The sequence below is a fragment of the Ptychodera flava genome, unplaced genomic scaffold (genome assembly GCF_041260155.1).
Source record: "Ptychodera flava strain L36383 unplaced genomic scaffold, AS_Pfla_20210202 Scaffold_33__1_contigs__length_2856901_pilon, whole genome shotgun sequence".
Lineage (NCBI taxonomy): Eukaryota > Metazoa > Hemichordata > Enteropneusta > Ptychoderidae > Ptychodera > Ptychodera flava.
Genome location: NW_027248355.1, coordinates 1,014,254 through 1,036,838, shown reverse-complemented (window position 1 = coordinate 1,036,838; position 22,585 = coordinate 1,014,254). Strand labels below are relative to the sequence as shown.

The 22,585-nt window shown below is 38.7% G+C and overlaps 1 protein-coding gene across 1 annotated transcript; it reads left to right on the top strand.

Moving 5' to 3' along the window:
* On the top strand, positions 1–20,729 carry LOC139127596 (CDK5 regulatory subunit-associated protein 3-like). Its single transcript, XM_070693508.1, has 13 exons — positions 1–96; positions 210–276; positions 1,062–1,193; positions 1,808–1,908; positions 3,445–3,582; positions 4,008–4,097; positions 4,508–4,644; positions 5,404–5,548; positions 5,991–6,065; positions 12,480–12,653; positions 13,457–13,662; positions 14,808–14,979; positions 20,221–20,729. The coding sequence occupies exons 1-13, from the start codon at positions 91–93 to the stop codon at positions 20,290–20,292; spliced, it is 1,515 nt and encodes a 504-aa protein (XP_070549609.1). The 5' UTR covers positions 1–90; the 3' UTR covers positions 20,293–20,729.
* Positions 20,730–22,585: the final 1,856 nt, after the last annotated feature.

The window sequence follows — 22,585 nt, the reverse complement described above, 5'->3', positions numbered from 1 at the left end:
GTGCAAACTAACTGATAACAGCTTCTGCGCCTGCGCGAAGACCGCTTCTACACGTTGTGAACAGCTGTTTGTACACAATTATCGACGAAAATGCAGGTTTGATCGGAATTTCTGGGTCGTAATCTCGGTTTTAGTCAATTGTAATCACTAATTTCTGAACACGACTCGTCAAAATCATAACTATCTTTTCCATATTTGTTTACCTTCAGAAGGCGGAATACTCGCAAGACGAAATCGATAACCTACCCATAGACATCACTTCCAATAAACTGCTTGGTGAGTGTTGCACATGAAAGTTGTATTTTACGATTGATCAGGGAGGTGGTTTCAAGTATAATGAATGTCGAAATTTAACGTGGTAATACCATATAACACGGTCCCTCCACTGGAGGGACCGTGCATGGTCTTGCCAGTTGCCTGACGGTCGGTCTGCCTGCGAGTTGCAATACACCACAGATACTGTGTGAAAATAGGCAAATGACTGACTACAGCCCGATACAACACAATCGCACATGGGCAATTATAGGTCAGACGAGTGTCCAACACGGTTACTCTACCCCACACCGTGGATGGACCCATAGAGGTAAAAAAGGTGTACCTGGCTGCAGTACTGTAGCTCGAGGTTTTGCCTGAGTATGTGGGTCGGGCAGCTAAACCAAATACCAAGGCAAAACCTGGAGCTACAGAACTGCAGCTAGGGTGTACCATGACATTCCAGCCATGGCTGTCAGTTCAACAGTTGACACAAATGCAGCACCACTGCTGTCTTGCCATCATCACTCCAAAATATGATATGATTAACCAAGTCGGGCAATCACATCAGAGTATAATGATCAGAGCTAAATATATGGAACATCAGGTGTAAGCTGTACCTCACTGAGCATGAAGCCAGGTAAAATGAAATAATTAATTGGTTGAAAGTTTGGTAGATTCCTCTCCGGGAAAACTAAATCCGGCAAGAGTATCAATGGCACAAGAAAGGGTGAAATCATGGTCATCTTATATTGTGTACAGTGTAGCTTCCTAAATATTGCCAACAGTCTTTCACCTTCTTTCTCCAGAATGGTTGATTGACAGGAGACACGTCGACCTGAAATGGCAGACAGCAGCGTTGGTCGTCAGAGAGAAGATCAACAATGCAATCCAAGACATGCCAGCCGTCGATGAAATAACACAATTACTTTCTGGAACTTGTAAGTCAGAGTGGCTGAACTGAACTTTGAGGAAAAGAACATAGTGCAAAATTTGGGCGTCAGGTATAGACTGCATTAATTGGGAGTGAGACAAGTAATAACTTCATTACAAATCTGTGACTTTGACAGTTAGAAAGTTTTGAGTAAAAAAAACAAAATTAGCAGATCACTGAATCATCAGTTGGTTTGATATTTCACACATATCATACATGTTTTGTGTTGTTGTTGTTGTTGTTGTTGTTGCCAAGCAACACTCATAGTATCCATATCAGTATCATGATAACGTTCCGGTACCCAAGAAATTCACTTGCTGATCGTCTGCTTGGTAGAAATTTCCATTTTCTCTGGTCTTAATTGAAGATCCCTGTTTGAAAAAAGTAATGCCTACATGCTTTATATCATGGCATTTTATTATGAAAACAAAGTCATAATGCAAATTGGGTTTTAACCCTTTGACTACAATGGTTTGGCCCAAACCCATTGTTATCAAATGGTGGTTGTGAACCTGTTCACAAGGAATAGGGGTGAACAGGCAAGTTCAAATCTGAATGCTACCCAAACATTACTGACAAGGAAGCATTTACAACATACTGTGTTTTATTCAATGGCCACAGACATCAACTACTTTCACTGTCGGAGGATTTTAGAACTTCTCAAAGAGACAGAAGCTGGCAGTAAAAACATATTTGGATATTACTCTTCAACAAGAATGAAGGTATGTGTCTGAATCTGAAAACTAAAAAAAAGGACCAATATAAAATCATGAATATGAGAATGTCATGTCATTGATTTTCTTTCATGGACATATTCATTGATTTGATCTGTGGGGGAACAATCAAACCTGCAAGTACAGTCGGCATATTAGGAACCAAGGAAAAGTGACCATTATATAGAGGTGACCATTCTATGAAGTGTTCTAGTGGTATTAATTTTGGGGTAGGCGGTGTGCAGAGTGGTGATTTTAGGAACAGTTAACAGCAACAATAAAATTCACTGTCATAAATCTCATGAGGTTAATGAAATTTGCATTTCGTTTTTGGAAAAAAATTGTAATGCAGATATAAAATCAGTCGGACTCATTTCTTACTTTCAGTCTGAGCATTTTTGACAGGGGTCATTCAGGGTCAGATATGCTGACCACAGTACAGGCTTTTTGAGCCAAATTGGAGCAATTATAAGTGGCCATTGAACACATTATAGAGGGAGCCGTTCTGTAGAGGGCCTTTTACCCTTTGAGCGCCAAAGTAAATTTTTGTCACCTTTATAGAATATACAAGTACTCAAGTCAAATTATTTCACATTTTTGTCAAAATTTTCATCAAAAGAATTACAAAAAATTCCTAAAAAATTACACTAAAATTTTGGTGGGAAAAATTACAGCAGCTCTAAAGTGGTTATATTAATGCTATGGAACTGCATAGAATAACCAATATAAAGAGGTGACCACTCTGTAAAGATGACCCATTGGTACTGAGGCATGTTTGACTGTAGATGGAAATCTCTAGTAGATGTTGCCATAACTTGTGTTCTTTCAGTCTTTTTGATGTGTACACTGCCAGGCTTTCAAATGTGTTCAAGACCTATCAGATGAAAGTGTGCACAAATCTGTGATAATTTATCACCGGGTCCAAGATCAACTAAAACCAATGGTATTGCCAGTGTAATTCAATATTGATTTCCTTCCAACTGTCTTCTCCACACAACATGTTCTTCATTTGATGTAGTATGCCCTTAAAATTGAAAGACTTCAGACTTTTGCTCAAATTTTCCAAAATAAAATTTTAGACACTTTCCTTTCCAAATCAAGAATAAGAATCAAGGATCACTATGCAAAAGGTGGTTGTAAAGAAACAAATGACCCAATATTTCCAGATACTTTGAATTTAAAGTGGCTGCCATCTTTGTGTTTACTCTATGGAGAACAATTAAACATTGGGACTGTCAACTGCCAACAGTAGGGACTGACAAACATTGGGACTGTCAACTGCCAACAGTAGTTGAAATGTGTAGTATAGTAGTTGAATACAGTATTTAGATCAATCATAGGGGTCCTTAGCATTCTTTGAGCGCAGTTCCGAAGACCACCACCCCTTCTAAAATGAGCCCCACAGAAATGAGCCACACAAGTGGTGGACTAAAACAGTACTGTAAGAGTTTGAAAGTCTGCATATCTGTTCTTGAGGCACACTCTAACTGACATCTTGAAGTTACTCTATCATAGAAACCAATGTTACTTTTTCCCATTTCACAGGATTGGCAAGAAATAATCCATTTATACGAGAAAGACAACCTCTACCTGGCAGAAGCTGCAGACATGCTGATTAGAAATGTGAGCTATGAAATACCGGCGCTGAAAAAACAGATATCAAAGTGTAAACAGACACAGACAGTAAGTGAAATCCCGTAGAGAAAATCTTCATTAATTAAGGTTACAGCTTTGAAACAGAAAATTTGAAATTTTTCGTCAGACTTTCCTTCAGAAATCTTTAACACTTATCCTACCAAGTTCATATTTCACCATCAGGTCAAGTTGGTTCATTAAATCTAGTGAAGCACAACATGTCCCATCATCAAAAATTTAGTATAACTGAACCTTTAATTAACACAGAAATCAGCTGTTGCAGTTGGTAAATGAACAGTTTGCTATCGAACCGCTAAAGTGAGCTTTCACACTGCGATTACAGACAACCTGTTCAAGCATTGTTATAGAGTTTGAAATCAAACACTTGAACGTTAAGCTGTTAAAAATGGTTTTCAATTTAAACAAAGATATTTCCCTCTGAGATTTTTGTCAATTGATATTTTCTCACACAGGAATGTGAAAGGAAAGAGAGAGATTATGTGGTGAATGCCGCTGAAATGAAAGAACAGTTTAACACATCGTGTAAGCAGTTTGGTATTAAGGTAATGTTTTCCAATAATAGTGATGGAAAGATATATTATTCTGTCTGCCAGGATTTCAATCATGTGACGTCGTGGTTCCTATCTTCACAGTATCAGCTCACAATGTTATTTTGAAAATTTCAAGTCAATATTTCTAAAAAATGTTCCATTTTTGTTGTGCAGTTCGTGCTTTCTTGTTTGCTTTTGGTTGAATGTTTTGACCGAGGAACCTAGTGTAACTATGCTAAGTAACCTCAATGTAGTTATATAGCTGTCAGTCCATATAATTTGCTTTACAAGTCGACATTGCGGAGTCACGTGCTCAACAATGTGTGGCTTGACCAATTAAATAAATGGTGATACATGTTCACTGACACAGAACACACTTCATTTCTCTGTTCTATATTGTTCCCCGTCAATATTTCCACCAGGGCCAGAAAGTTAGGTCTGAGTTGTTGGGACTTGTCAAGGACCTTTCAACGTTTTACGATGATATCGTGAAGAAAACGCAGAATTTACAGAACACGTTTGATTTCTACGAAGCTTTTGTGCAGTTTTCTTGTGGCGGGTAAGTCACTCTTTTATCTTTACGTTACGTCAACATTGTATACCGTGATAGATATGCACCAGCGAAGTTGAAGGCAATGGAGAATGCGTATTAGAGATACTTAGGCAGACTTAAAGGTATACTGTCACCTGTTCCCATTTTGCCACAGTTACCATGGAAAGAGAAAATCTAACCAATCACGGGTGGCCGCTTTTTAAAAACAGCGCCCTCACATGGGCATTTTGAATACCAAGGAACGCCCCTTTGACCATATATGAAGAGAATTTCATTGATATTATTATCATTTCAAGTGGTCAGAGTGTCTACCGGTATATGCTCTCGGAAAGAGCTGAATTTGAAATTCTCTGGGAAATTTCTGGAAAAGTCCTTGAAAATGGGATTGAGTCCTGGAAAGTCGCGGAAAATTGATAGTCCACCCACAATTTTCAAAGATGACAAGGTGATCACTCATGATATTGTACAAACGATGTAAATACCAGTTACATAGAATTGTTAAAAATGATATCTGGAAAGTGGCATTGTTGAGCTCAAAAGTCCTTGAAAGTCCAGAAATTTTGAGTGCGTAGACCTTGTGGTCGTGTTGAAGGTTGCATTGCAATGCAATTGAGTTACATCAAACCGTTGCGTTATAAGATTATTCATTGTGACATACACAACAAACATTATTAAAATCTTTACCATTAAAATGCTAAAAAAGTTCTTTTTATGCCGCAACCCAAATCCTTTAAATTCTGCTTTCCTTCACAACCAATCTGGCAGTGATGAAGTTGTTCCCATGGTGAGATATGTACAAGACAAAGGAAACACAACAGTGTATCAATGGAAAACTGGCAAAGTGCCAACATCAGTGGAAGAACCCAAACAAGAGACAGGAGATGAAGATGACGAAATCACAGAAGACCAGGTACTCTATGAGCTATCTCAGTTTCTATCTTTACATTTTCTCACTGTATTCCTTGAGGACCGAGTGAATACCAGATATTCAGCTTGTCTGGTATAATGTTGGGCTGATGTGCAGCGTCTTAGAGGCTGTTGTCCAATTGGGTGGCTGAATCTTACTGTTAAAATCGAACAATACAAAAAGACTCCCTAATTTGCTGTGAATAGTGACGATTTCTAATCAGATATAATCGTCTGAGCATGCTGCACATCAGCAGATAGTTTACAAGGGTGTTTAGGTAAGATATTCATGTTACAGGGCCATTACATTATTTTATATTTTAGTGTATAAAAAAAATATATTCACTACAAAAATCTTTTAGTTCTGATGAAAGAATATTTTCTGACCCAAACACCATCAGAGCTAATATCATACAGATGTTTTGCGAATTATTTTCTGTTTTCAGATAGACTTAGGAGGTTTCATAGAGGAAGTTGACTATGGCATTACACTTGAGGACAGTGGCAACAACCCAACAGATGTGAGTGATGAATTTCCAAACAAACATCCTACAACCTATTCACAGATATGACAATCAACAGCTTCACAATATCTGCTGTCAGTCTTCTTAGAAATAACGTTGATCGCAAATGAAGTCGTTTGTTCTTTCATTTATAATAATATGCACAAATAAATATTTGTCCGCATTTTCAGCATAAACAACGAAAATAAAAGCTGCTAGTGTTACAATGGCTACTAAAAGTCACACTTAATCAGATGAATTTATGACTCAGACTACAAGCTGCAACAACAGCCACACATATACAACAACAAAATTTGTCAGAATTTTAGGCAGCGTTGTCCGAATTTGCGCGTATGCAGCTATATATATAGTTACAAACATAAAATCGCGATCAACGCTATTGTTCGCCTTGTCAAAGTTGAGTCGATTTTCTTTTCATTACGGATTTTCTTATGGCATTTGAGGCTGCATCTCTTACATTTGTACCATCCATGGCCAGAAGTCGGGATTTTTTCATTTTAGACATTTTTACATTTTAGTAGTGCATGTTTGACATGTTAGGTCGGAACTAACGTGACCAAAAAAGCCAAACTTGCAAACCTATCGTGTATCGTGCAGACCCAACATATCCGCACCTATCGTTTCTAAAATGTCTAACGTGTATGTCAGGTCGGAACTAACGTGCCTAAAATGCCAAACGTGCAAACCTATCGTGTATCGTGCAGACCTAACGTTAAAGAACCTATGTCTAACATGTATAGCATTTTAGGGCGTACAAATAAGTCCTATTCTATCATGCCAATCGTGCAAACCTATCGTGTATCGTGCACGCCTAACATGTATCCTATCGTGTATCGTGCAGACCTAACCTGTACGGACCTAAAGTGTCTAAAATGTCAAACGTGCATGTCATTTTAGGTTCTCAACATGGGTCAAGTCTATCATGCCAATCGTGCAAACCTATCGTGTAACGTGCCGACCTAACGTGTACGGACCTAACGTGTCTAAAATGTCTAACGTGTATATCGTGACTGTACCATTCAACTTATCTGGAGACCCTAAAATGACATACACGTTAGACATTTTAGACACGTTAGATCCTTACACGTTAGGTATGCACGATACACGATAGGTTTGCATGATTGCCATGATAGCTCTTGACTCAATTAGAGACCCTCATTGACATACACGTTTGACATTTTAGACACGTTAGCTCTGTCAACGTTAGGTCGGCACGTTATACGATATGTCTTATGATTGCCATGATACAATTCTACTTATCTTGAACCCTAAAATGACGTACACTTTTGACGTCTATAGACACAATGTCTAACGTGTATGTCATTTTAGGTTGTCAACATGAGTCAAAATCTAACATGCCAATCGTGCAAACCTATCATGTATCGTGGAAAACTAACGTGTAGGCCTACGGACCTAACGTGTCTAAAATGTCTAACGTGTATGTCATTTTAGCTTCTCCACATGAGTCAAAATCTATTATGCCAATCGTGCAAACCTATCGTGTATCGTGCAAACCTAACGTGGTCAGCACCTTACACGATAAGTTTGCACGATTAGCATGATAGATTTTGTCTCAATTACATCCTAAAATGACATACACGTTAGACATTTTAGACACTTTAGCTCTGTAAATCTTAGGTCAGCACCTTATACGATATGACTCAAGATTCACGTGATGGCCTACAAACACGGTAAGGTCTAACTCTATCATGCCAATCGTGCAAACCTATCTTGTATCGTGCAGACCTAACGTGTACGGACCTAACGTGTCTAAAATGTCTAACGTGTATCCACATGAGTCAAAATCTATTATGCCAATCGTGCAAACCTATCGTGTATCGTGCAAACCTAACGTGGTCAGCACGTTACACGATAAGTTTGCACGATTAGCATGATAGATTTTGTCTCAATTACATCCTAAAATGACATACACGTTAGACATTTTAGACACTTTAGCTCCGTAAATCTTAGGTCAGCACCTTATACGATATGTCTCAAGATTCACGTGATGGCCTACAAACACGGTAAGGTCTAACTCTATCATGCCAATCGTGCAAACCTATCTTGTATCGTGCAAACCTAACGTGTACGGACCTAACGTGTCTAAAATGTCTAACGTGCATGTCATTTTAGGTTCACAACATGAGTCAAAATCTATTATGCCAGTCGTACATGCCAATCGTGCAAACCTATCGTGTAACGTGCCGACCTAACGTGTACGGACCTAACTTGTCTAAAATGTCTAACATGTATGTCATTTTAGCTTCTCCACATGAGTCAAAATCTATCATGCCAATCGTGCAAACCTATCGTGTAACGTGCCGACCTAACGTGTACGGACCTAACGTGTCTAAAATGTCTAACGTGTATGTCATTTTAGCTTCTCCACATGAGTCAAAATCTATTATGCCAATCGTGCAAACCTATCGTGTATCGTGCACACCTAACGTGTACGGACCTAACGTGTCTAAAATGTCTAACGTGTATGTCATTTTAGGTTCTAAACATGAGTCAAAATCTATCATGCCAATCGTGCAAACCTATCGTGTATCGTGCACACCTAACGTGTACGGACCTAACGTGTCTAAAATGTCTAACTGTGTCTAACGTGTATGTCATTTTAGGTTTTCAACATGACTCCAATTTCTATCATGCCAATCATGCAAACCTATCGTGTATCGTGCAAACCTAACGTGTACGGACCTAACGTGTCTAAAATGTCTAACGTGTATGTCATTTTAGGTTCTCCACATGACTCCAATTTCTATCATGCCAATCATGCAAACCTATCGTGTATCGTGCAAACCTAACGTGTACGGACCTAACGTGTCTAAAATGTCTAACGTGTATGTCATTTTAGGTTTTCAACATCGGTCAAAATCTACCATGCCAATCATGCTAACCTATCGTGTATCGTGCAAACCTAACGTGTACGGACCTAACGTGTCTAAAATGTCTAACGTGCAGACTTTTACAGTGTTTAGTCATGCACGTTTGTCCTACACGTTTGGGTTCTATAATGTACAATGGCATACAATTGCCCATAGCACGATAGCTTCAACAATGTGAAACGTGCATTTTTACCAACTACTGGCCATAGCTCATTTGTATTTGCCAAAGACCCAGAATAACTTTAAGGAGACAAAATTTTCATAAACTTTGCACCGTGAGAAGTCATTTATACTAGACAGAATCTGTAATGTCGTATGCGCCTCAAAATTGAAAGTTGTAAACTTTTGCTCAAACTTTCCTCAGGGAACTTTAAACCATTCTCTTTCTTTCTTTCATAGTTGAGAATACCGGTAAACATCACCGGTTAACTCTTTGAGTGCCAAAGTCAACTTTCCCTTATAAAATATAGCATAGCCAGCAACTTTTTTCAGATCTATACAATTTTTTTCAGATTTTTCCCAAAATTCTGGTCAAAAATTTTTGCTTTTGAAAGGTTACATCCATTTGGTTCAAAATTATCAAAAAATTACAGAAAAATTCATAACAGTTGGTAAAATGTTATATTCAAATTTTAGTGGGAAAAATTACAGCACTCAAAGGGTTAAAGCTGGTAAATTTCAGTCCCTAGGAGAAACCCTGGGGACAAATATAATGTCACATTTATAGGGTTGATGCCATAAACTGGCAGAGAGTAAGATTGGAAATGTAATTTCTGTTGAAAGTGACGGTTCACTGTTCATGGTCGTTTTTTTTTTTGATAAAAATATTTTCTGAGATACTTCTTCATCAAAGGTATTGATGGCCTTGCTTGCTAAGCATACGGTAGGGACAGTGTTGTGAAGCCAAGTGGCCCATTGGGGAGGGAACTAGTTCACGCGTTATGGACGTACAAGAGCTCGCTGAGCTGGTTACCCAGTGTACCCCACGCTAGGACCATGGCCCTTGACATTCGTCATGATGGCTGCTCTATATTTCATCCCAAACGAAAATTTTTTGATGTTTTAATCCAGATTCAAATTTTTAAGCTGTCTTGGTAACTTAATAACTTTATTTATTGCAAATCTTGATCAAAGTAAAAAACATTAAAGCGGCACTTTTCAATCCCAGGTTCTCGCATTAGTGGAGTTCTCCTCCCAGTTGAACTCTTGGCCAGTACGATGTTTGATTTCTATAAAATTAATTACGCAAACTGATCTCAACCTTTTGTCACCTTTTGCTAATCCTGCGAACATAGTTTATACAAGCGTTTGATTGATGGTCGGTTAAAATCGCCAACGGTCATTTATTCCCTACCACAAAGGGTCGAATTTCCTAAAAAAATTGTCTTCCAGTCGCGTTAGACTTTGAATATAACCACAGAGTTCGATCAGCAGCAACTTCGCGCTGACCGCTTGCCAGTCTGTCTGCGTTTTTGCTGCCGTGGTAAACTAAAAAGTGGCATTTTCTGGAGCGTGTGCCCGCGTGTTGCCTGTTTGGTGTCCACTCACACAATGAACGCGGCCATACCTTGGCGTCCTTTTATTCAGGGAGGCTCCGCCTTTAAGCTGCAGCGGTGACATACAATGATGCACTCACAAAGCCTGTGCTCTCAATGTTGCCCCTAACGTTCGTAAATTACAAACAAAAATGAAAATTTACGAAAAAATAAATGCCTGATTGGCCATTTACGAATAATTGTGTTATTTTTGAAGCCTGATTTTCGGTTAAGATTATGAATTCCGGGTAAATACTGTCATATATCGTCTTTCAAAAAACTACTCTGCCCCTATCATCGGCGCATCGACACATGGCGATAGCTTTGGACTTTGACCTGTGCTAACATGAGCATGCGCGAAAAGGTTTCAAGATCCCCGGGTCGTGTACTCAGATACTGGTGTGCCATGCATTACGGTAGTTTCGAGACACCCAAACACTCACACGCTGTCAACTTTCCGAATGGACGGTTGAAGCGGATCAAGGGAAGCGGGCAGTTACAAATGCTTTAGATGGATAGTATCCTCAGCTGGGAAAGAAAGTTAGGAAAAAAAATGGCAACTGATAAGGAAAAATTGGAAACCATGAAACCGCCAAGAAGAGATCAAGAACAGTAAGCCTGAAAGACAGTCGAACTGCAGTCCGGACCGCGCATGGTTGAACGACGTACCGCAAAGTGTTTGTCTGTGCATGGAGGCACTAAAGCGAGCCGGAAATCTTAGCCGGAAATCTTAGTTGTCATAGATTTGTCATTTGACGATATGCAGATTGAATTTTTCTGTGAACTTTCCAATTTTAATAGGTTTCCTTCAAAATATTTTACAAGAAACTGTCTCAGCAAATGTTTTGAACACTGATAGTTTTCTCTGATGCTCCAGAGACAATGCTGTGCACAGTCGCACGACGAAAGTTTATCCAGACAAAAAAAAATAATGATCATCTGCAGCATTTTAAAAATGTGACTGTCTCTGTGAAAACATTAGCAGGATCACCAGTTTCAGTTTGCGCACCTAAATTTGCAGTTATAATGAGACAAAGTTTGTGCGAAACCACAGACTGCCAAATGTTCTGATCAGTGGTTGTCTTAAAAAGAATTTTAGAGCTGAACATGGCATAATGACTGCAGCTTATAGAGGCACCACCTAGCACTATGGATGACATGCATACTTTTTAAGTAACAGAGCTTTCCAAATACGAAACAGGGGACAAATTTCCTAGCATCTAAAACTTGTGCAAACACTATTAATATACATAATCATCAACCACTGAGAAATAAATTAATAATAAAGATCGATTAATTGAATAACATTCATGGGCCGGTTGACCAAAATGACACACTTTATTGAGACAAGGAAGAAATTTCAATGTTACAAGCATTTATGACCCACTGTGTACAGTGTTATGCGATGGATCTTTTGAAAATGCGTATCAAAATATGAGTGTTAATGGTTCTACTCCGGAATAAAAAGGACGCGATGCGTACGCCGTTCTACATACTCAGTACGCCCAAATAATCACGTGATGCCGGTACAAACAAACCCACATGTGTACGAACGCGTATGGAAATACACGTACGTCTATGCGCGTTTGCGCACATGGCTTTGTTTGTACCGTGGTCGATTCGAATTCCGGGTTTGGCCTATTGTCATAAAAAGCTAAAAAGGAATTTTTCGTTTGCCTTTGTCTGTCATGAAATCATTCATTATTTCTATGCCCTTAAAATCATTCATTGGGTACCAGAAGTGCTAGTTGAAAATTGGCAGGCTCAGCATTACATAATTTGTGCTGACTAATATTTTTTGAACCCAATTCCTAAATTTGCTAACAATTTTGAAAGGCCAGGGAGAGCACACAAAGCATTATGGGATTGCAATGGCCACAACTATGCAGTCTAAAATGTCATTCTTATCAGACTGCTGTAATGTATGCGCATCAGTAAGCTGCTCAAAAACACATTCTAAAAATGTAATCACTTTGGGCTTACAGGGTGAAAACATTGACTGGGGAGATGTTGGAGATGATATCAACTTTGATATCGATGTTGTAGCTGATGTCACCGTGGAAACTGGGAAAGATGATGGTGTTGCTAGGGGAACAGACACCTTGTCATTGCTAGACCATGCTCTAACAAGAAGCAATTTTATAGACGAACTTCTCGAGGTAATCATATCATTGTATTTGACATCAAAGATTAGAAGTGTGTGAAATGTAATAAAGATAACTCATGCATGAGTCATCTTTATGGACATATACAGCTTGAATGGACTTGGGTCTTACTGCAGATAATTCACGGTACCTCTAGGTAGTATGCATCTCAAATGTGGAAGACTTAAAATGTTGCTCAAACTTTCCTTGAGGAATCTTTCAACCATTCTCTTTCAAAATCAAGAATAACAACCGGGGGTTATTGTGCAAATTTTGGTACTTGAGAAATTTCAAAATGGCCACCAACCCTGTGTAAACTCTATGGAGAAAAATATAATTTTCGTATTTCGAAAAAATAAGCTAGGGAAAAGTTTTCTTACACCAAGAGCTCTAAAATGAGCCCCCACAAATGTTAGATCAGAAAAGAATTGGAAAAGTTATAGAGTCTGATTATCTTAAATACTATTTTAATTGCCACCTCAGTGAGTCATATAAATCTCAGGCAGTCGACTGTATTTTCAATATGACGGATCTCTACAGGTAAAACACATAAGAATACAGAAGCAAAAGTAAAGTTTGAGGTCGAACAGGAATTGAATGCCAGAAATGCCTAAAATGTTGCACTAAAATTTTTGCAGGATCAATGACAGCTTTCAAAGTGCTAATATTAGTAATCGTAGTGTTCTGCAGACTGTCATAATAAAACTGGGACATTTCCTGCATATAAACCCTTTTGTGTGATAGTATATACTGTCATTTTTTGTGGGCAGTCAGATATGTCAAATAATTTATTTTTCTTGTCTTTTCACGAAATGCAGCTGCAAGGTTTCCTGAACCAGAGGTACAATGAAATGAAGGGAGAGGCGGACATTTTGTCGGTCAATCAGTTCCAAACAGCGCCCTCTATCTTACAGCTGCAGAATGTTGACAGTGTGGCATCCATGCTGGCTGAACTCAACGAAATCATCGACTGCCTGACCAGTGTCAAAATGAAGCATTTATTCCTTATCAGAAGCTCACCAAAGTGAGTGTCAAAATTTGCCATCAATATCGTACATTGTTATGCTGCCTTCCAGTAAACAAATATTTCCTGGTCATGAGGGCTATAGCACTCTTTTATCGCCCGAGGGCTTGTGCGTTACCAGAAACACATCACTATTACCCCCAGGCCGTAGGCTGAGGGGTAAAGCGATGTGTTTCTGGTCATGAGGGCTATAGCTCTCTTTTACTACCCTGAGGGGCTGTGCATTAGGCCGAGGGGTATAGCGATGTGTTTCTGGTAATGCAAGGCCACAAGGGGTAATAAAATGGTGCTATAGCCCGAATAAAGACTAGGTTATAGGTGTTTTATAACACACCACATGCTAATGTTGTTTTATGTCATTGTTTTAACTGTGCTGTGATGTGTAGACACTGAAACAATCCATTGTGAGAAATTTACTGGGCGATTCTAAACAGCGGGAAAAATGGTGCCAATTTCTTCACAAATTGAAGCAAAAATGTCCTTAGCATACCATATAACGTCCATGGTTGCACATGAATCTTTGTTGTTAATGAGCTTTTCCAGTACCTCCACTGTTGAAATAGAAAATCTTGCTGTTTTAGTCAGAGACTAACGTCGCTTGTCGCTTTATCCAGTGCTCATAATGCTCTAATCATTTACCATTGTTTCAAAGCTGCAGACGACATTAAACGTATCGTCATGTGACCGGGCACTTTTTTGTAAAATATTTTCCCGAGGGAAATAATAACGGGAAAAATACCCTCTGACATCATGTTTTCCAGAACAAGAAGGGACTAATCGTATCTTTTTTCTCATCACATGACATGTTCTGGTGAATTACAACTTGGAATGAGCATATTGCGTGTTGTAATGTCAATTATCGGAAAATACCTTGTTTAAATTATGACTGATACATTATCACATATATTTCATATCAGTAACTTTTCTTAAAGTCCCACAGGTGACCACCTTCATTACACAGGTCTCACAGTATGTGCATTTATTCTAATCCCAAGAGTCAGATATTTTTGTATGTATCGTCTCATATTACAATCTACTTCTCTTGTTTCCATCTTGTTAAAGATACAAGTTTGTAAGAATCCCATAACCCCTCTGATACTTTCTGTCATCGTACATGTTATTTAGTCATTGTCTTTTTTTGACAGGTATGTGGACAGGTTGACAGAATCTCTCAAAGAGAAACTGGAACAGGCTGAGAAGATGTTGGCATCCCAGAATGCAGTGGCAGAGAAGAGGAAAGCCAGCCTAGCGGAGCAAAAACAAATCGAACCAAAAGTGGGCATTCTAGTGACAAAGACGAAGGAACTACAAAAACAGGTAGGGTGTGCATCGCATTCCACATTTTTCATTTCACTATTATATGAAACATTGGTGTAAGACTTCTATTTTGTCATACTTTCAGCTCAATGCATTTTTGAAGACTCTAACGCTTGTCAGAAAAACTTTGGATATTATGTGCATTTAAGGTACTACGCGCCTCAAAAGTGAAAGACTTCAACTTTTACTCAAACTTTCTTCAAGAAATATTTCAACCATTCTCTTTCAAAATCAAGAATAACAAGGCAGTATTGCTGAAGGCAATGAGTACTTGGGCCGTGATAGAGTAATTTTGAGGACAATATATACTACTATTCAAATATGGTCTTGAATTTCCTCCTGTCAATAAGGCATTTGATTGACTGGTTATTAAACGAAGCAATGGCATGACAACGGCAAAATATGTCTAGCAACTTTTGTGGAGTTTGAGGCAGGGGTTCTTTATTTATAGTGGAAATTGCTTAAACTCCTTAAATATTCAAATTACTGCAAATTTCTTTTGCTCTCGATGGTAGATGTCTAATATTTAGATGGGCATATTTAGATTTCTACCCTATAGTTATCCCTATACACCAAAATCGGACATCCAGCTCTATTGTCTTGCTCAGAATGAGATATGCGCATAATTAATGAGGTACAATATGTGGTGTCATAAGGTGTCCCATCATACCAAATATGAAGGGTGTAGCACTTGTAGTTACTGAGTTGTGGACAAATATATATATTTGAGGTCAAGGTCATTGAGGTCATGTGACATTTTGTCAAATAATTGTATTGCTAAGTTATTCCTGTATATCAAAATCAGACCTCTAGCTCTATTGGCTCGCTCAAAATTAGATATGCGCATAATTAATGAGGTACAATATGTGGTGTCATAAGGTGTCTTATCATACCAAATATGAAGGATGTAGCACTTGTGGTTACTGAGTTGTGGACAAATATATATATTTGAGGTCAAAGGTCATTGAGGTCACGTCACATTTTGTCATAATAATTGTATTGCTAAGTTATTCCTATATACCAAAAATCAGACCTCTAGCTCTATTGGCTCGCTCAAAATAAGATATGCGCATAATTAATGAGGTACAATATGTGGCGTCATAAGGTGTCCCATCATACCAAATATGAAAGGTTTAGCACTTGTGGTTACTGAGTTATGGACAATAATGTATATTTGAGGTCAAAGGTCACCAAGGTCACATGATATTTTGTCAAAATGTCTGAGATATCTGCGTGAACCGATGGACTCACTGATGGACTCACGGACGGATATGACCCAATCTATAAGCCCCCTGGACTTTATCCGTGGGGACAAAAAACTGTGTCAATGCATCCTTTAGGCAATATGAATACGATGAGAAACTAAATTTTTATTTTTCTTGGCCTTATACATGGGAGTCTATGGAGAACTGCCTTATACATGGGAGTCTATGGAGGTGTAAACTAAAAGTCCTCTAACACGGCCAAATTCGATCGCATTGTGAAACAAATCGACGTGCATCTGTATGGGGTTGGGTACTATTCTTGTGCAAAGTTTGAAAGAAATTGACCAGGGCATGTCTGAGATATCTGCGTGAACGGACGGACGGACGGACGGATATGACCAAACCTATAACTCCCCCAGGACTTCGTCCGTGGGCACTAAAAACAACGCAACAGTTATTACAGCTACACCGGCGGTAGGTTCATATCCAGAGCCCCGTACGGTCTGCCGCCGTCGCTTGAAAACCTTACCTAGATGAAATTTTGTCTATAGGCTGAAATTTCGCCGAAGTTTGACAAAATTGCATCGATTTTTCAGGTTCATATCCGACATTTTTGAGTTTTGAGTGCAGACAGAAATAAGTTTTGAGGCAACATGGCTGCGACCCCATGTTGACCCCTAGCCCTGCGTACGATGCTATGTGCTACAGCTAACACACAGCATCGTACGCAGGGCTAAAAGTAGCGAGAGTTGCCGACATCGACGGTTATTTACGAGAAGTGAATAAAAGACTGTCATTTTTGGAAGCGATCGAGTAGCTGAGGTAGGCTGGGATGCACTTGGGCCCAAGAACGCTGAATTTCGGCAGTAATTTGGCTTTTTACGTCAAGTCCCAAAATGGATTTGAAGTCACCGAACCTACGTACGGGTCTTTGCAGGGCTGTGGTGAGCGGGGCGATTAGCTGTAGCGGAACACACAGCATCGTACGCAGGGCTAGTTGACCCCAAGTGAAAATGTGTTCGCGATCAAATCTTCCTATATTTTTTTCAGAATTTTCGACAAAATCATTGCTTCTTAAATCTTTTGTAAAATATAAAATACTAAAATAACAAAGCGATGTGCCATGTCTCCAGATTTCTAAAATATCGTTCGTTGACCGTTCGACGGAATACTCATTTCACAAACTTGTGACGCAGTTGAAATTCAATACTGACCGCCAAATAATCTTAATCGAGACGAGATCATTCTATACATCCTCCAAATTATCCAACCATTCGCGTTAGAGTTCAGCTCGCTTAGAGTATCATAACATTCTTCGGCCTTCGTTTAGATCGACCCTAATCTCTCCCATTCAGGAAATAAATACACAAGCTACCTTGACAAAACTTCGTGCACCATCGAGGACCAAACGCACTACAAATCTGTCTTGACGTCATCATCTCCTTACATGGTAATCGGCATACCGTATTTTTTAGCAAAGGAGACACAGAATACGTCGGAGTATTCAGTTTCAAAACGTATTACATTGTGTGATGTTGTCAAAAAAGGTAATGTTACTGCAGTAGTATAAATTACAAAACACAAAAGTTCAAATCAGTTTATATTGACTGGCTTTACCCAACATTTCATATTGTTTCTTATGCCAGATTTGACCACGTGCTTACTGGCGACCCCTTTACATGCAAATGTTGTGTCAAATGGTGTGTTCTGCTGGAAAAACAAACGTACGATTTCTATATGAAGGAGGCGAAATTTGCCCTCAAAACTCGAAACCACCCCTTTACGGGGTGTACCTAGCTATTTTGAACGAGCTTCTCGAATCTGCAGCTCTATTTCGAAATGATGGTGTGGTTTTCTCAGCTCAAGGATAAGTGTTCTCCATCGCTGTGGGCATTACTATTCTCAACTGGGGTACAGTTTCCAGTCGTAATGTTTTTCATTGTGTCCGGGATATAAAACCTTTCTTTTTCACACTTAATACTTTGATTAACACTAGTCCACATCTTGTCAGCGATTAAACATGTTTCAAGTTTAAATGTTAAATTCTGGTCTCGAGCCCTCTTGTTCGACCAAACTGAAATTACCCCTCCCACTTTGGCTCGTCCAGTGGGTGTAGCAAGGGTCGTGCCATCGCCTAGGAAACGGAGGGTGCATTAATTGTTGCATTTCGATGCACATTTTGATTATATTCAGAAGATTTTGTGGCAAAAACTCAGATAGAGAAGCATTAATATTCACATCTCACTTATTCAAGACTGGCTGAGAGCAGCACTTCCATTCAGTTAACATCATTACGCCATTTATTATGCCAAGAAAGATGAAGCCAAGACATTTTGCCCTCCCTGGTCTCAGCCAGAAATGGTTATACCTTACAGAGTTTTTTCCCACGAAATGAAAACAAATGTACTTGGGCTGAGGCCCAAGAGTAACAATCAGGGGTCACGGTTCAAATTTTGGTACTCGAGAAACAAATTACCCAAGGTTTACCAATATCTCAGTGAAATTCAAAATGGCTGCCAACTTTGTGTTAACTCTATTTAGAAAAATAATTTTTTTTTCAAAAAACTAAAGATGACAAGTTTTCTTACACCAAGAGCTTTAAAATGAACCCCCACAAGTGGTAGATCAGAAAAGGATCAGAAAAATTTGAGAGTCCAAATATCTGTCCCCGAGGCACATTCTACCTTAACAAGGGAGTATTTGAGACAGCAAATACTTGAATTGCACTTGAAGAATACATTGAGATAAACATTTTTGACTTCAGAGATGTGTGTATGTGAATAACACTTGTGAATTGTAAATCCCAGAAATTCAGGGAATGATATCCACGAAAACATTTTCAAATTTATGTGTTTCCCTGATATGGTAGGAATGGCATGTAATTTTTTGTACGTTTACTGGTATTTTCATTCCTGTCCTACTCTAAAAATTCATGTAAAAAATGTGTCATGTTCAACTAGTCATCGCTAACATTTGTGTGTGTAATGCCCAATGTTATTATGGATAATGAAATTCAAATCCGAACAAGAATTTATCTGTCAAAAATACCATTGCATATAATGTACAATGCATTTTGCTTGCTAATACTCAGTATTTTGACATACTTTATGAGAAGAAAACGTATTTGTTTTAGAATCATGAAAATATCATCAAAATTTACGGCTGTTATCCCCTTTAAATAAAGAGTGAACAAAGGTTTAAGACCCGCCTAAATGTTTTGAATGGGTTTCACTTCACATAATATTACAGTCTGAGAGTCAATGTATTCAGAACCGGCAACAACTATGTAGTGAAAATGCAACAGTATTTGAGTCGTAAAGAGTTGGCAAGTTTCAACTATATTCGTAATAATGTTTAGTTTGACTGGAAAAAAATCATACCTCCAGGTAAAGTTTATTACCATTTTGTGATGAAATCGCTATTTACTTGAAGCTGGGTAATGACTGGCAGCTTAGCTCATGTAGTATCACTGGATTGCACTCAGTTTGATTGTATCCTCTAAATTTACTTTCTCGTCTTTCAAACCAAAAGCAGAGATGATCAGTAGCTTGCTTTTACACTGGATTTCTATAGAAGTATCAACTGGTGTTGTAAGCTTAACTGTCAGCACTACAATCAGAACGAGCAGACGTTTTCATAATTTTGCGCTTACTTTGTTTACGAATTGAAAATTTGTAAATAGCAGCGTCTGTAGTAACCAGAATGAAAGTAGTTCAGAGATGCACGTAATTGCCTATATTTGGACAAATTTTCGCCCAAGCGTGATACAGCAAATAATTGCACAAATATGAGGGTGATATTTCCTATGACGTTACACAGGAAGATTGAGGTATATGATAATTACCTCTGTGCCATACATTGGATTTACTTGGTCTTCTGAGTTGTTATATAAATTATGTTTATTGCCCCCGTGAAAAATCTTGGTCAATGAAGAACTCTGTAATTGAATTAAATCTCTGATTAATATTTGTTAAAATGCGTACATTTGCTTCTTGTCCATTAAATTTTTTTGTCTTTGGCATTCTTTTTTCTCCAGATTGAAGATGATATTTCAAAACGATACAAGAACAGACCAGTGAATCTGATGGGAGCCATCAATCTGATTTAGAAGCCAAATGAAACTTGAATTTTTATGCTGCCACCTGGTGTCAATTATGAGAAATTACTTTGTTTAATTTATGACTGATGAATCTTGTATCATATTATGCACCTATCAATGTTTTCTACAGTTTGTTTTTTGGGGGGGGGGGGGGGATGGATATAGCAGGCCCAATGGGGTACATACACCATGTCAACACGGTACACTAGCACGTTAAATATTCAAGGGTTGGAGAAATTAGAGGCTACATGTACTGTAGATGGACTTGATATCACTCAAAACTCTGGACACCGTGCATATCATAGCCATCAAATTCACCTGGCCTGGGATACAATTTTACATCAATTTCGCCGGTTACCCTCCTTCCCCAGTGGAAAACATTGAACATTGATGGGTGCAATAAAACCATAATGTCCATCAATAAAAATGTTTCCTTCATCACTGGTATTTGTTTTTCTGTTGCAGCTTACATTGTAATCGTTCAGTGTTGCATGCATGTGTTATACAATGGATTGATGTGTGTAAGTATGCCTGAAATGTTTGTATACTATGTATGTATGTATGTATGTATGTATGTATCTATGTATGTATGTATGTATGTATGTATGTATGTATGTATGTATGTATGTATGTATGTATGTATGTATGTATGTATGTATGTAAAGACCGAAAATTGTTCTCTTTTTAAATGAATAAAACACAGACAAAGATGTGTTGTAAAATATTTTATAGTTCAAATATCTGTCCCCGGGGCCCATTGTACCATATTAAAATGTCAGGTGTCGCCAACTGAGCTGTTCTTGCAAATTTGTGTTCGTGTGCAGTTTTTCAGCAGGCGGGCAAATTTCTAAACTGATCAGTGGGCGGGGAGGCAAAATGATATTTAGTGTGGGCGGGGAAGAAATTTCATTTTCTGTGGGCGGGGAGAACATTTTTGATAGTGGGTACCGGAAATTACGTGGAGGGAGGGGAAAGCCCTTGTTGATAGAACTTGAGGGGAGATTTAGTAAAACTAACTTAGAGGGGAGCAATGTTCCAAGGTATACTGCTAGCTGCCGGCACGCTTTTGTGTTGATCTGCTTTGCCTAGTGGGCATCTAGTGAGCAATGGGGAATTTCAGTCGTGGGGAGAGGGCAGTGGGGAGCTTGAATTGTTGTGGGGAGAGGGGACGGGCAGACTATAGATACTGAAGGGCAGTCGGCATCAAAATTCAGTTGGAGGGCATATTTTCCATGTGTGCCAGTGGGAGGGCAGTTACGAACAGCTCTACTTTTCCCTCCAAATTTTAGGTCAAGGTCAAAATTAAGAAAAATCGGTATATGAGCCATCAAAACATGCTTTGTGATGATTTGGGAATTTGATGAAATATACCAGCTGGCGGCACCTGAGATGTGAATAATTACAAGGTACCCAATCACACATTATGTAGAACGTCTATAGTCCAATCTGATTTGTTTGTAATTTTATTCTTGAATAAATGAGTCACGTGTGTTCAACTGCACTGGTTTTCGGTTTTTCCTAGTGAATCTGCCTTGGTCGTGTTAAACAGTTATATACCTTCTATAGAGTCGTACAGCACCTAAGCAAAGCCATACCTCAAAGAAATCATCAACCAGACTTGCTGCAATCAAAGAATCTTCAATATATCTTTGTCCATTGCCAACTCAAAATTTGATCAATCCTACTTCTTCATGCATTTAGATTAAATGGCTTGTAGACTGCTGTCTGTCACACTCCCAGACAAAAGAGCTCTCTCTCTCTCTCTCTCTCTCTCTCTCTCTCTCTCTCTCTCTCTCTCTCTCTCTCTCTCTCTCCACATTGGCATGTTCGTATGTCCATATAAACAACAAGAAATCCACAGGTGTCTGTATCTCTGACCTGTCCCTTTAACTCGTACAGTAAAACATGCATACACGATAGACAATTGTCATGTATTGGAAATTTGGTACTTAGTCACGTACCACACGTAATATAAAAACTGTCGAGAGTGGTACCACCCCAGATCTTAGCGACCATGCACACACCTGCGGTACACCAGAAATATCTCAAAGTAATGTGTGCAGGAGTTTTAACTCTGTGCCTTCTTTGTTGACACAGACCTGTATCACAAGGATCTGCCGGAACATTCACAGGGTCTGTGACAGAAATGAATTATTTTCTTGTTTTTCGTATAAGGTTTGCCTTGTGTTGAAACATTGAGTCATGTCTTGTGAAAAAAAATACTGATCTCGAAAGAAGGGGCAGAAGTAAAGCATGGAGCACAACAAAGATGAACAAATCATTAGAACCATTTAAAGCGACA